At 32.1% G+C, this 16,305-nt stretch overlaps 1 protein-coding gene across 1 annotated transcript in view; it reads left to right on the forward strand.

The window, feature by feature from the left end:
* LOC134279946 (uncharacterized) overlaps positions 1-10,810 on the forward strand; it is a 13,609-nt gene extending 2,799 nt beyond the window's left edge. Inside the window, exons 3-18 of the mRNA XM_062762353.1 lie at positions 1-90; positions 256-417; positions 500-586; positions 672-731; positions 873-944; positions 1,033-1,137; positions 1,383-1,442; positions 8,592-8,732; positions 8,860-8,949; positions 9,120-9,278; positions 9,381-9,467; positions 9,585-9,653; positions 9,821-9,892; positions 9,993-10,100; positions 10,390-10,449; positions 10,603-10,810. Coding sequence (XP_062618337.1) covers positions 1-90; positions 256-417; positions 500-586; positions 672-731; positions 873-944; positions 1,033-1,137; positions 1,383-1,442; positions 8,592-8,732; positions 8,860-8,949; positions 9,120-9,278; positions 9,381-9,467; positions 9,585-9,653; positions 9,821-9,892; positions 9,993-10,100; positions 10,390-10,449; positions 10,603-10,701 — 1,521 coding nt within the window. The 3' untranslated portion in view covers positions 10,702-10,810. The remainder of the gene's footprint in view (positions 91-255; positions 418-499; positions 587-671; positions 732-872; positions 945-1,032; positions 1,138-1,382; positions 1,443-8,591; positions 8,733-8,859; positions 8,950-9,119; positions 9,279-9,380; positions 9,468-9,584; positions 9,654-9,820; positions 9,893-9,992; positions 10,101-10,389; positions 10,450-10,602) is intronic.
* Positions 10,811-16,305: the final 5,495 nt, after the last annotated feature.

Raw genomic sequence — 16,305 nt, forward strand, 5'->3', positions numbered from 1 at the left:
GAATTTGAATCCAGTGACGCGGTTCATTACTACTTTTTCCGGAGCTGGAGCAAACAGGGATCATACTTTCCCGAGATGGAACCTTTAATTGTAAGCTATTTTCTTTCATTTCTATCTTTAGTAAAAACCAGAGCCCCAGTGAATAAATATTAAATCTACAATAACACTATACATTAATATACTAATATATTAATAATATAATATAATTTATGCATAAAAAGGGTTGTGAAAACAAAACTGTCGTTTGTTTTAAAGGAAAAGGAAACTGAAGAGGGAGATAGTGTAAGTTTGACAGATGACGATGCTGATGGAGCAGTGAAGGAAACGAAAGAGGTGTGGGAAAATGGAACCAAGCCGGAATTCAGAGACGGGAAACAACTCGTGGAGTGGCTTGAAAGAAAATTGCCGTATCTGGAGGTACTAAAATTAATAAAACACATCTACTAAAACAAAGTTAAATGTTTCTATTTATCATGGCTACATTTTAACTGTTTTTGAGCCATTTGCTCCCGATGACGCTGTACATTACTATTTCAACAGACAGTGGAGTCGGCAGAAATCTGAACTTAAACTCGAGATTTTAGTTGTAAGTATATATACACATATGTTTTTAAATTTGAAGATTTACTTCAAGACGTTTAATGTTCATGCATTTGTCATTTTATTTCAAGGAGGTAGACGATGAAGACGAGATTGAAGCAGGCAATCATAGAGATGACAATAGCTTAGAGGTGAGTCCGCATATTAATTTACATTTTATTTCATTAATAAATGAATTTACAACGTAGGCCTATAAAATCAGTTTTAGTGGCGTTTAGCATTTCTTATGTTCTGTTTTGTTTTTAATTCTTCGATCTCTATAACATTTCTAGGACAAAGATGACAGAAATCCTTACATCAAAATGATGGCAAGCCCTTTGGTTCTGGAAGGATTTAATCTTAAGGTAAAAACTGAACTGATTGTCTTAAACTTCAAAGTGCATCTACCAGAATTTAAAGGGCATTGTCAAAAATTGTTTTCTTTCCCCCCAGAAATCTGAGTCTCATGGAGATGACACCCAAAGAAATGCTACTAAGAAGGACACGCTTATGCTGCAGTTTACAAATGGTGGCGATTCTCCGTTTGGTGATAAAATGGTAATATAGATGTAATATTACAGCATTTTGTTCAGGTTGAATATAGATTTTTCGCGGGTAATCTATTCAAGTTGTCTAGTGAAGGATATCCTCTCCTCAACCAGAAATGGATATCTCTTTAAATATTTCACTAATTTTCATTTCATTTCAATGTTTAATCAGTAAATCCTTGTCAAAATTATGGCGTAACAAGAGTTTTTGTGATATTTTTTTTGTGTTAATAATTTTTTTTGTTTTATTTTCAGTTAAGCAGTGTCAAGATAGCAAAAATCCAATCTAAGCTCCACCCATTTCTACAGAAGAAAGTGAGTTTCATATTCAATATCAAATTTGACTTGTAGAAAAAAGCTATGTCGTTACAGAAAGAAACAGTCTTGTTGTTAAGATTGAAATATTTGTTGTTACCCTAATGTTGAAATTATAACAGCGCGCTAATTTTGTTATTTCAGAGTAAGGAGAAGAGATATCATTTCACAAATGAGAAGAAAGGAAAGAAAATAAAGACCAAGAAGAAAATGTTTTCATGTTTTCGTCGTGTGTTTGGCTGAAGTCAGAGACATCTGTAAAACAAACTATAGACCGAGAGAATTGTTAAATTATTTATAACTTTTTTGAATTTTTGTAATACGTAATATCACATGGACCTGATTGAACAAAAAAATGTATTTCTGTATTGCATTTGTCTTATAATTTTACATATAGAACAGTATTCAGCAAATATCCATTACATATACCATTTACGGCAAGATGCACCCTTCAGACAGAAGTCATGATCTTCAACAATACACGCATGGTTGTAAGGAATGTTGATGTTAGCGATACATTGTGAACAGATTTTACATTTTTTAACCATGAAAGGTAATCAATTAAAACAAATGCAATGTGTCGCCTGTAATACAAAACTCAGGTCTTTTTCTCACTTGGAGGGGGTCGCTCATAAACAGCTAGGTTTTATTCCTGATATTGTGAGTCTATTATGCATGTATAACCTTTGCGAATATGTGAGAGTGTGGCTTTAAGTTGGTTTATTTCCATCAAAGTCAGTCTGGAAACAAATTGTGAGATCTTCGACTTTTCGATACAATAAACTCCGGAGAGACACACGCGTTTCAGGTGATCCAAGTTTCGTCCGTTTCCGGAAAATATTTCAGGATGGAAATCTCGCTTTATTCTGGTGTATACCCAAATATTGTTATGAAATTTGTTGTGCAAATTCATTTGCAAATTGCCTCCGAATCCCCGAGAACTACAGAAAGAGCTAGGTTCACTTTATGCATAAAATGACCTTAGATCAATTAATCAAGTGTCACCCCCATTCTCATTTCATATATCAAACTAAAGTAAAGACTTAGTACTTCCATTCCCTATAATAAATTTTGTTTTTGAGAATCTAAATATTGGAAATCAGGCTTTGATAAAATGCAATGTTCTTTCAAGAATTTTGCAGAAAACAGGCGTATTTGACTGTCTTCAGCAAAGAATTAAAATATGAGCACAGCCCACGATTCAAAAATTAAAACATGTTTTATAATCTTCAGAAACAGATCTTTCATTTTGTGATTGCAATATATATTGCGGTTAAAGACATAGAATATTTAATTGTTTTTGAAAGGACATATCAAGCATGCAATTAACGTTGAATTTTTTAAAGGATGTCAACTTCTCATATTTAAAATAGCCATTGACCTTTGACAAATATTTTATATATTTAAAACTTTACAATTGCATTTCACGAAAAAAGAAATCAGAAATGGCTTGATAGACGGAAAAGATAAAAATTTTTAAAAAATTGAAATAATCTTGACCTTGAATAAATTTCTAAGGTCAAGGGTCACATTGCAATTAACCCCATGCCTCTATGACTTATAGTTTTGAGGTTTAATATTATGCGAAGAAAAGTAACTGTAATTCAAAACTCTGACCAGATTGTTTTCTTACCTCAGGTGCATCAAATGATACAACAAGATTTGCTGACAAACTCGTTGTCATCAATTTGCACGTGTTTTGGGCTTTTTAGCGTTTTCAATACGTGAAGTCATACATTTTACGGTTGAGTAATTCTGAACACTGATTTTGGTGCATAGTAAGTAACATTAATTTTCCATCTAACCAATTTTCGTAATTTTCGGACATGCGGTCAAAAAAATTTCGGATATTATGCTACCCTGCGTTTCTTTTCCTTTTAGTATAAGTACGAAATACTGAAATGTGACTTTGAAGAATTTCTTCCTTGGAAAGTGGATTGTGATCTTAAGTTGTCATTTTTTATTTAAGATTCTAGTTAACAACAATTTTCTCATAAAGTAAAACAAATGAGTATATTAATACTGAATCAACAAAGATGACCATAAAATGGTCCATTTAACCCTCTCTCAACACTCTCACTCCCTCTCCACCTCCCCCTCTTTCTCCCCGCTCTCACACTCCCTCTCTCTCCCCACTCTCACTCCCCACTCTCACACTCCTCTCTCTCTCCACTCTCACACTCCCTCTCTCACCCCACTCTCACTCCCCCTCTCACCCCACTCTCTCTCCCCACTCTCACTCCCCCTCTCTCTCCCCACTCTCACACTCCTCTCTCTCCCCACTCTCACACTCCCTCTCTCTCCCCACTCTCACACTCCCTCTCTCTCCACTCTCACACTCCTCTCTCTCCCCACTCTCACACTCCTCTCTCTCCCCACTCCTCTCCCCACTCCTCTCTCACACTCCTCTCTCTCCCCACTCCCCCTCTTTCCCCCCTCTCTCTCTCTCCACTCTCACTCCTCTCCATTCCCAATCCTCTCCTCTCTTCAAGACAGTGGGAGAGATATTAGGAGGCTAATTGCGAGTAGGAGAGCGCGAGGAGAAGAGGCAGAAGGTGATTAGATAGAATGGGAGATAGTAATCCGCCATTCACACCCTCTTTTCTCTCCCTCACTATATCTCTCCCTTTCACTCCTCCTCCCTCCAATTCTGTCTCTCTTTCTCTCAGTCTCTCTCCCCACAATTTTACTCTCTCTTTCTTTTTTTTTTGGTTTTGTATGTTTGAATCTCTCATTACTGACTCACTCATGTGAAATAAACGATTTATATGCATTATACTTCGATTTTTCATAACTGTTTACAATTAAAAATAATGGAAGCAATTCTTTTTCCATAGTACATAGAACATTCTTTCGTTATTGTAAAATAAATTATAAAATGTCTATTCTTGATCTTTTTATTTTAAGTAAATTTATCAAAATTGACCATTTAAGCAAAATGATTTATGTCATTTAAGTTTACAGGGCGATAACTTCAGATAAAAATACATAGAGGCAGTCTACCAAAATCTTCTTCATTTGACTAAATATATAATTCGGGATTGACATTCATTATCTTTATCCCTTGTTTGCAATCAGTTTATTTGAATTCTATATTTTAAATATTTTTTTTTTTGCACAGACATTGTAAGGTTGCGTTGACAAAAGCCAAAATGCACTTGCATCTTGACTCCCTCGTTGTTCTAAGTTGAAACCGGTATTTTATATTTTGAATATTAATGTTCATTTGGTGTTTTATTCAAATATGTACTGTTTGTAAAATTACAAATAATCTTCATTTGTTACATGGTTCTACTCTTCTAACCATAGGTTTTAACTTTACAGTTTTTGAAAGGTTAACCGTTAAGCCATCGGCGTATGAGTAAATTCTCACTTATGATTACGGGTCCTGACCATGCATGCCTCTGGGGAAATACAAATCATTCAGTATACATACATTGTGTTACTAGTATTACATTATGACAATGTAACAATGACAATGTTTTTAGTAAGATCAGAAGTTTATCAAAAAACAATTCAAAATAAAAAGAAAAAAAATTGCTGCACGACTCATAACTTTTGATTTATTTAATTACCAGATTAAAGTACCGGTAAACGCCATTGAATTTCGACGTTTCAAGATTGTCAATCATGTAATAAAAGGTTGACACGATTCAATATTGTTATACCTTTAAAAATTTGTTCCTATATAAATCGATACGCAAAAAAGTCAAACATTTCTAATGTTTTGCTGAGCGGGCATAAAAAAATCGATGTTGGACCGCTGAGTGAGATGTTGGACCGATCGATTAGATGTTGGACCGCTTACGTCACAGAATGGGCGGAGCTTAATCTAATTTTCATTCTTTGGTATTCAAAAGTGACGGCCCTGATGTTACATCACGAAAGACAGTACAAAATACATGTATGTAAAAAAAAATTAAAATGAAAGGTATAACAAACCATTTATTGACTGTGTTCTCGGACAAAATGCGTTTTGTCGTCCCTCGAACCAAACTGTTTGCCTTCGGCCTAACGGCCTCAGGCAGACAGTTTGGTTCTTGGGTCTGACAAAACGAATGCTGCCCTCGAACTCAGTCAATAAATGTATAGTAGTGTGAGTTAATGCCATAAAGAATTGACATAATGTAATGTACGGTTGACACAATATTTATGTAATTGTTGTGTAATTAAATGTCATGAAAAGTAAACATAACGAAATGCAAGTTGACGAAATATAATTGTAGCATGTGTAAATGTCATAAAGAGTTGACATATTGTAAAGGAAAGTTGACACGATGCAATAGAAGTGTGGGAAAATGTTAGCTGCAGATCTGTAGCTCTCCGAAAAAATATATGTTGATAGACCGGTCTATCAATAATTTTTTTTTCGGAGAGCTCTCAGCTAGAGTTGACAAAATATATGTTGATAGACCGGTCTATCAATAGTAGTGTTTTTTCATTTGACATAATGAGAGACACAATGCAATAGTGCAGTGTGTGTAGTTGACATAGAGCTTATAATGTAATGGAAGGTTAACAAAATGCAATAGTAGTGCGGTTTAATGTCATAAAGAGTTGACATAATGTAATGGAGGGTTGACACAATGCAATAGTAGTGTGAGTAAATGTCATAAAGAGTTGACATAATGTAATGGAAGGTTGAATTGAATGGAATATAATACTGTGTCTACATCATAACGAAATGCAAAATATACCGCACGGAATGCTAACTGGACCGGACATAATATTTAACGATCAGCATCATCATAATAACAAATTCTACACATAAAAATGAATATACAGTATATAATGTGAGAGGTACATGATATATTGTTGTGTTTACTGCATATAATGTTAGAACTACCGCACATAATGTTAGAACTACCGAATATAATGTTAAAAGCACTTCATATAATGATAGATGTAAATATTATGACATATCTACATCATATAATGAGAGAAGTACTGCATATAATGGAAGTTGTACATGATGTAATGTAAAAACTACTTCATATAGTACCGCATATAATGAAGGAAACACTGCATATAATGTTTAATCCACATATAAGACAGTCACGGCGTTCCATAGATATTCTTTTGTGTATTTTGTATAGTATTCGTTAATCACTTCATTGTGACTGATTTTTTTTTCATGGCGCAGATTTACAACATACACATCAAATACATGAAATTATACATAAAAAAAAAGTATTTTTTGAGAGCGTAAAAAAAATGAACAAAGGGCCCTAAAAATGGGGCCGTTATACCGCCATGATTTCTAAATTACCCTAACTGTACATGATGTAAGTAACTTCGGCATATAATCATGGCCTTTTTACCAGATTCCCCCGGTGTAATATCTAATGTGGCCCCGGCCCCCCCTACGCCCCCGGGATGTCATGATTTTTATACTGCCCCAAATGATTCTACATAAGTTTCAGCTTTTCTGGCTGGTGGCTCTTGAGAAGAATATTTTTAAAGGGTTTTCCTAAATATTTCAATGTAAAACTTGGATTCCCTATTGTGACCCAACCCTACCCTGGGGGTCATGATTTCAACAATTTAGAATCTACACATAAGTTTCTGCTTTAATGGTTCCGTTTTTTCAGAAGATTTTTAAAGATTTTTCCTATAATATATATTTCAATTCCAATATATTCCTATGTAAAACTTGGATTCCCTATTGTGGCCCATCTTCGCAAGGGTTTGTGGGGAGTGAAGCGGACCGAAAACCCTTGGCTTGCGAATATGATTGTGGCCCCGTCCTTCCCAGAGGGGTCATAATTTTAACAATTTAGAATATACACTATCTCAAAATGCTTCCATGTAAGTTTCAGTTCTTCAGGCCCAGTGGTTCTTGAGAAGAAGATTTTTAATGACCACATCATATTTTTGTCTTTGATTATCCCCCCTCTACTTGTAAGGAGACTTGGCCCTTCATTTTAACAATTTAAACTCTCCTTCACCCAAGGATGTTTTTTGTCAAGTTCGGTTAAAGTTGAGAAGAACATGAAGAAGTGGAAAAAATGAAAAATCTCTATGATCTATAGTAAAACATGAAAATGTTTTATAGTGAACATGCCAGTCAGGTGACTGACATATGAGAGAGGAGAAAGGGGCTGGTTTTAATCAGATTGTATATTAACATTACACCTATTACATATTACAATTATGGACTCTTTTTGGTGTTGAATATGGTTTGTTTTTCACCAGAAAAATATCAATATTGACCGAGGCGAATCCGGTGAATATCTACTGGTATGAACTGTTTGCGCTTGTATAGATTATATAGGGACTACAAATAGACTATATAATAATTTTGATTAAATTCACAGACCTGAAATACGTTAATAAATATAAAATTAATCTATTATGAATCGACCCTCGAAACTAAAATGAACTTTCAAAAGTAAAATGGAAAAGAGTAGTCGCAATAAGACACGGAAAACGCTTATACTTAAACTACTGGGGCAAGTTAGTTAAAAGATTTCTTGGGGGGCCGGGGGGGGGGGGATAGGGTAAACGAAATATATACTTACTTTGAAATATATACAAAGTTAGCATAAATTAATTTAAGCTTATTTTCGTAGCCAAAATTGAATAACATCACTGATAGGACGGGAGGGGGGGGGGGTTAATTGGCATGTTCAGAGCTTGAGGGTATTACTACCCAAAATATCTCAGTTTTATAAGCATAACTAATTACGTTAAGTATCTAGAAAAAATTGCATGTAATTCCTCATATGAAATAATATTAATTTGTTTTTAAAAGTTAAACACATAGCTGGTTCCATTCTCAAGTGCATTTCATGTTTTCCGATCATCAGTAAGCATAGCTTCCCTTGGATAGTTCCTCGGATGGCTCGCACATAACTTCGAGGTTTGAATGGAGCGCATTTGGCGAATGGAGCGTAGCGGAGTCAGCCGAGGATTGCCGATTGGCATTGCTTAGACGTCATAATGAAATACTTCACAATCACAGTGACGTCTTTGTATTATGACGTCACAATAACCTAGACCTTCACAACGGTGGCAAAACATTGAAGTCGTGAGAAGTGAAACCATAATGGTAATCTAGAAATTTGGTTATTTCATTTGCACTCGATTTAAATTATTTCTACAATTAGCATGTTTATTATTGGATTGCTAATTTTTCATGATTCACAGGAACCTAAGTACAAGAAGAGTAAGGAATATTTTGGAAGTTTGGGAGATTTAGAAAGTGATTGGGTAGACAATACTAGGTCAGAATTTAAAGACGATACAGCATACCTAGAATGGTTGGAACGACAACTTCCATATCTAGAGGTATAGGAAAATGCATATTTCAATGTGCCTATATAAAACGAACCTTAAATATTTAAAATGAATGAGTGTTTTTGATGCGTTTATTTTTTTTTAAATGATGATTTTATATAAAATATCATTTTTAAAGGAATTTGAATCCAGTGATGCGGTTCATTACTACTTTTTCCGGAGCTGGAGCAAACAGGGATCATACTTTCCCGAGATGGAACCTTTAATTGTAAGTTATTTTCTTTTCATTTTAAAATTTATTCGATGTCTAATTTTTTTTAATACAAGTTTAATACAAGTCATATATTCAGTGAATAAATCTTCACTAACACCATAGAGAAATATATCAGAATTTTATGCATAAATGTGGGAAAAAGAAATATCTCGTTTATTTTAAAGGAAAAAGAAATTGAAGAGGAAGATGTAAGTTTGACAGACGACTATGCTGATAGAGCAATGGAGGAAACTGAAAGGGTGTGGGCAAATGGAACAAAGCCAGAATTCAAAGACGGGAGACAACTCGTGGAATGGCTGGAAAGAAAATTATCATATTTTGAGGTACTGAAAATTACAAAAACACAACTATGAATTGACATGTCTATACATGTGTTTAATCATGGCCATATTTTAATTCAATTTTTTTTTTTTTTGTATTTTCAGCCATTTGCTCCCGAGGACGCTGTGCATTACTATTTCAACAGACAGTGTAGTCGGCAGAAATCTGAACGTAAACTCGAGAATTTAGTTGTAAGTTTATTCATATACATACCGGTATGATATCGGTGCTTGAATATTGCAAATAAGTGAAGGTTTGCATTGAAAAGTTTAATGTTTATGTTTACATTTTTGTCGTTTTTATTCAAGGAGGAAGACGATGAAGACGAGAATGAAACTGTTGACCAGTGCAAGAATAGTGATGACAAAAACTTAGAGGTGAGTCAATTTACATTTAATTCAGATTACTTTATGACTTTACAGTGTAGGCCTTTGTAATATCAATTTTACCGATGTTTAACATTCCTGTTGTGTGTGTGTGGAAAGGGGGGGGGGGTGTTTTGCATTTTGTTTTGTTTTTCATTTCTTTTCTGTATCACTTGTAGAACAAAGATGACAGAAATGCTTACATCAAAATGATGGCGAGCCCGTTGGTTCTGGATGGATTTAATTTTAAGGTAATGAATCAACTGATTGTCTGAAACTTCAGTGTGTCTTACCAGAAACTTGAAAAGGTAAAAAGGTCATTGTTAAAAAAAATATTTTCTTTCCCCCCAGAAATCTGAGTCACATGGAGATGACACCCAAAGGAATGCTAACAAGGAGAACGACACGCTTATGATGCAGTTAACCAATGGAGACGATTCTGTAATTGGTGATGAAATGGTAATATATTACATTTATATTCAGGCTGGATAGATATTTCAACGGTCACCCATTTAAGATTCCCGGTAAAAGATATCGGTTTCTCAGCCAGAAAGGATAACTTTTTAATTATTTAAATTTTAAAAAGTCCCAAAAAATATTTTTGTGCAACATTTTTTATTTCAATGTTTACTGAAGTTAAATTAAAGATTTTTTAAATAAGTTACTCCTTTTCAAAATTATGGCGTTACAATAGTTTTTTTTATAATCATTTTTTGGGTGTTGATGAAAGTTTTCGTTTGATTTACAGTTGAGCAGTGTCAGAATAGCAAAGATGCAATCTAAGCTCCATCCATTTCTTCAGAAAATTGTAAGTTTCAGCCCGTGTCCATCTTCTATATCATTTTGACATGTTTAAATTAACACTATGTCTTTACAAAAAGAAACAGTCAATTTTCTAAAGACTTAAATATTTGTTGCAACTTAATGTTAAAATTATAAAAACTTGTTTTTATTATTTCAGAATATGGGAAAGAGAGATCATTTCTCAAATGAGAAGAAAGGAAAGAAAATGAAGACCAGGAAGACGCTGTCTTCATTTTTTCGTCGTGTGTTTGGCTGAAGTCTGAGACATCTGTAAAAGAAACTATATAGACAGAGAATTATTGAATTATTATTTATAAGTTTTTGAATTGTTGTAATACATAATACCACCTGATTGAACATAAAGATATATTTCTGTATTGCATTTGTTATGATTAATTACTTTTCATTTAAAAAAAAAATATAGACATTTTCGATGCATTTTTAAGATAGAGACAACTTTTTATTTGGTGTCATTCGGAGAATTTCACCAAGGGCAGTGACAATTTTTGCAAGACTGAAAATAACTATTGATGTTTATTAAGTTAAGAATTTTAAAAATTAGTACTTAATGCAACGAACTGCCGATTTACAATAAACAATGATGTTGCAGTTTTGAAAGGGTTGGAATTAAATAGTGCATTCTAGATACACTCTAATAAAGTCTTGGTTCTGTAATGCCTGAATCAAAATGGATTTGTCACATTAATGAATATATTGCTCATATAAAAATCTTTGAAGCATTTACCATGAAAATTCAGTGATTTGTTTTCTTAAAAAATCTACTACTAAATCTACTGATCAGTTTTTTTTTTCTCTGAACTTTACAGTATTAATGTGGATCATGCTCTCTGCATAAGTTCAATCCATTTTTGAATTTTATGACTTTAAAAACAAAACCACAGTTACTATAAATAGAACGTAAGATTAGCCACAGTTACAATAAATAGAACGTAGGGCGTTATGCAATATTTGCTAATCGGAAATGATAAAATTAAATGGACAGATTGGCAAAGATGAAAATAATTCATGTGATATGATTTATAGTTACTTATTAAACTTCGTAACCAATTGTGGGAGATATGGCGTCTGAAACGTCAAATTCTAAGAATCCCTACAGTTTTTGACTTCCTAAAAAAGTTGTATAACTGTTATGACAAAATCACATGGTATAATAAGGTATATATACCGGTACTTGTCTGTCAATTGTCATTTTGTTTGATCCTAAATATTGAAGTCGTAGCTCTGAAATGTAAAATATTTTTCGCGAGTTTTGGCTATATTATTTACCTGGTATTTGAAAACTATATGATAGGAATTGCACACTATTTACATGTAATAGTACAGCATATATATAAAAACAAATTCAATGCGCATGCTGTATTAAGAAAATTCTTATCATACATTTTTGGAATTAATAATCCTTGAACTGTCAAAAGTTTGCTATTTATTCAAGTATTGCCTTTTAAAAAATAAATGGTTACAGCTAGATGAGCGATTTTGGCCGTGGGGAGGAGGTGGAGGAGGGTTTTTTTTTTTCTCTGCAACTGTCCATAATATATAATAATAAATTTTGAAAGAGCTGCTTACTAGTTTTTTGACATTTTTGTATACCGTTTTTCTCTCATAAAATTTTATTTTGTTGATTATTTTTCCTTTTACTGGTAATTATTTGTTATAATTTCAAATTATTTATTAATATGCATTTATTTACGTATTCATCTTTTGCTTTTTCAAAATAAAAACATTGTTTATTAAATTTCTTGGAACTAATTGACATAAAGGAGTGAGGGTACAATCAACATTTTACTGTATTTTTATAATACGTCTTCTATACGTAAACAAAAAAAGAAGAAATACATGTTATTAGCATTTTAAAAAATCTACAATGATTATTTTCTATCGTTGAACTCTTGATTAACTATGAAATTATAAAATATATCATAAAATGTTTTATATTGTTGAACTCTGGATTAATTTATTATGAAATTATATAAAATGACATAAAATTTTCTACAACTCTCTTATATCGTTGAACTCTTGATTAAGCATGACATTATAAAATAAATCTCAGGCAATCAAAACGCCTAATAATGCTGATCAATATATTCTTTTAGATTTTATTATGAAGCACCTGTCAACCATCTGGTCAAATAAGAAACTTGTGGCTACCTTATTGACGTTTCTGATGTTTTTAAGGCCTTGTTGACTCTTGTCAGATTATATCAATGATATATCCATTGTATCTAAAAGGAGAGATTAAACTATTTTTGATGAATGTTTTAAACTAATATCACGACCAATTTTCTTTGATTAGCACTCTGTCATTCTGAATAATCAAATACTTTATTATTAGCATCATCCCTCCTGATTTACAATTTGGTTTTGATCTAATTTAGATCGGAGAAATATACAACTGCAAAAACTAGCTAATTAAAACTAGCATATCAAAAAGATTAATTAAATGTTCGATGAAGTATAAATTGGAGCTTGGGACAATTTTCATTGATAAATGCAACTGGCACAAGTGAAACAATATTCTTTCATAATTTTACTGTTTAAAAAGGGAAAGAAAATGTCGGTTGTTTTACCAAATTTCGGGAATTTAAACGTAGAAATGTCATTGGTAGGGTTAAATTGCTCCGACTTTGGTGAACGATATTGCAAAAATATTCAAGAAATGCACGCAACATCTAAGATTTTAAAATTGAAGCTTAAGAAATGCCACGAGAAGAGGACAATGGAAAATCTTAATCCGTGAAGGAAAATCAGCAGCAACTTTGCTTGAAAGGTATTTGATGACTTTCAGTGCATAATTCTTTCTGTCTTCTTTTCTTCTTTTTTTAGGGAGAGATGTTTAAAAGATATGCTTTGTTTTTAATCCAACAAATTCAATTTACATGAAGACCAGTTCTACTTGTATTTCAAAATAGGAATAACTGTTTAAATAAAAATTACTAGTAATTAATAAAATGAATAATTTGTCATTTACCACAAAAGAAAAAAGTTCTTTCGATGGAAAATTGTTTTTGATGCAACATAGATCCATATTTGAACAATTATTAATTTCATAGCTAAAAAATTAGTTGAGAGAATTCTGAGGGAAATGTGGTACCGATAAAGGACACATTCTAATATTTGTAAATAAATTTTTGTTCCTTTTATAAAATTTCTTTCCCCAACACTTTGTTGACATTCGTCCTCGTATGGTATACTAGATTAACTTATATTTCAGGTTATATCGTTCTGTTTTCCTTTAATTTTTTTTTTTTTTTTTTTTTTTTTTTTTTTTGACAGATTAAAGTTGCGTTTTTTTAAATATGCATTTCAGTATATTTTTAATTGGACACTGTATTTTAACTTCTAGAATAATTAAAATCTAATGCTGTATTATTAATCATTGCTAAATATTAAACAAGCAAATTAAATAAATGATATTTCTTAAAATATTGATATTAATTAAAATTCCTGCTTGATAATGATTCGTTTTCACTTATTTACTTTTGTTTTAAATAATCATTTTTATTTAACAACGTTGAATACATTTATTAGCAGACACAGATAGTGTATAAATGAAATTTTTATTTTCATAAATACTATAATTAACTATAGCATGTATAAATGATTAATTAATTAATTTTAAAAAATCAATAGACAATGATTATTAAGATGATCATGCATGCATACATCTTTCACTTGTGTACAATTTGCAATTGTTCAGGAGTATGACTAATCAAGTGCATACAACTGATTAATCAAATTAAGATTAATTATGATTCATTTTATTCACCCATCAAAATTATATTATATTGTAATTGAATTTTGAAAAATGATTTTAAAAAACAGTTTTCTTCATGCCACATGCAATCGAAAATAATCGAACAATATCGTTTTAATTTAATTTATTTAATTTACTTAATTTTAATTTATTGTGATTCTTATTATTACTTAAGCTTTTTCGATTTTTTTCTTCTTCATTTCTTTTATGAAGATGCAAATACATGTAAAGTGATATATACATGTTACTACCAAGCATATTCGAACAGTGGACATAGAGGGAATTAAAATTATATTTCTCTTCGCAACATATTGTTTGTAAATCCGCCCCTATAAACCATGAAAATTGTAGATCTTTTGTACATGAATAACAATCGTAAACAATTTATTTTCAGGAATAGCTGTCGCCTTCTTGAGGTGTGTTCCATCACTTTGATCCTGAAACTGACAAGAAATTGACATGTAATTGACGCCTCCAAATCACCTCGACACATCATCACGTTGAATGAAGCCGCTCTGGAATAATAAATAAGAATGCTGCCTCTTTGAAGACTATATATGAATGAGAACAATATCTATTAAAAATACCTTGACTCATACAGTGATGAATTTAGTAGAGGCCAAAGTAACTTAAATCACGGAGAGAAACGATGCGTTGAAAGCAAGTACTGTAAAGTTGACATGTATAAATAGTGTACATGTATACAAACCGTACCTGTATTGGTATTAAATCATGCTGTGAAACTGTAATAATTTTTTTCTGCCAGTAATAAATTTACTTGTTATTTGAAATATGTCTTCAAAATATGAATGATACGAATAAATATATATATACAAAGGAGAGGGGGGGGGGGGGAGATTCACGCATAAGGTAATGTAATTAATACATCTGTCCTTCGAAAAACTTTTGTTAAGTTTAGAACCACAAATCACCACCTCCCAATTGAAAGTAGATGGAATGGTACTCAAAGAAATGAAAGAGTTTGTAGCTTATGCAGTAGTAACCAGATAGGAGATGAGTATCATTATATTTTAGAATGTAGTGCTTTAAACCAACTAAGAAAAGTTTATTTGAACCAAAAATTTTGTTCTAATCCAAATATCATCAAGTTTCGTGAAATCATGTGCCAAAATGATGTTGATTCTTTGAAACAATTATGTACATTTATTTCTAAAATTACTAGCATTGTCTGCTCTCCTTAATTATCACCTTCTGCTTGACCCACTGTAATATATGTTTATATGTTTCATATGTTTTTGTACCTCAGTACCTCATGTACCATTTACATGGTTTTGAGAGAATAAATTGAAATTGAATTGAATTGAACTCAACTAATTGCAATGACGATTTGTTTGAAAAAAAAAAAAATGATGAAAATCCCCTCAGAAGAAACCTTGCATTTCAGCTATATAATATGCAATAGATAAACAAAAATTTTAAACCCCCCCCCCCACCAAAAAAAAAAAATACAATTCAGTGGTTCATTTCATTTATATACAATGAATGGTGAAAAATTTATAAGATAAGATCATATCAGAATTAAGAATGCGAGATATATCTAGGTGTGGAGAATGCTATCCAATTTTTTTGGTATGAATCAGTTACAATTCAAAAAAAGAAATGGTAGAAAACCAATAAATGAGGTTTTTGGTTTGTTTTATACAATGATATATTAATTGATATATTATGGAGACGTACATGATGAATGTTGACAAATATAACCTAAAGTTGAGTTTGTAGACCGGTCCTACTGGTAAAGGACAAAGGTTTTTTTTTTTTGCCGGTCGGCATGGGATGCTTACACCTTCATTGCAACGAATACTTACACCGTTTTCAATCAATACTTATATTTGGTATTTTAGACATTATGTATAAATATTTAATTATACATGTATAGAAACCGTACATGTATTGGTATTGAATCATACAGTGAAACTGTGATCATTTTTTTCTGCCTGTAAAGTAATGAATTTACTTGTTATTTGAAATATGTCATCAATATATTAATGATACGAATAAAGATATACAAAGTATGAGAGAGAGAGAGAGAGAGAGAGAGAGAGAGAGAGAGAGAGATATTCACGC

This window comes from Saccostrea cucullata, unplaced genomic scaffold (assembly GCF_032062105.1).
Source record: "Saccostrea cucullata isolate Sc308-1 unplaced genomic scaffold, CSIRO_AGI_Scuc_v1 ctg1860, whole genome shotgun sequence".
Lineage (NCBI taxonomy): Eukaryota > Metazoa > Mollusca > Bivalvia > Ostreida > Ostreidae > Saccostrea > Saccostrea cuccullata.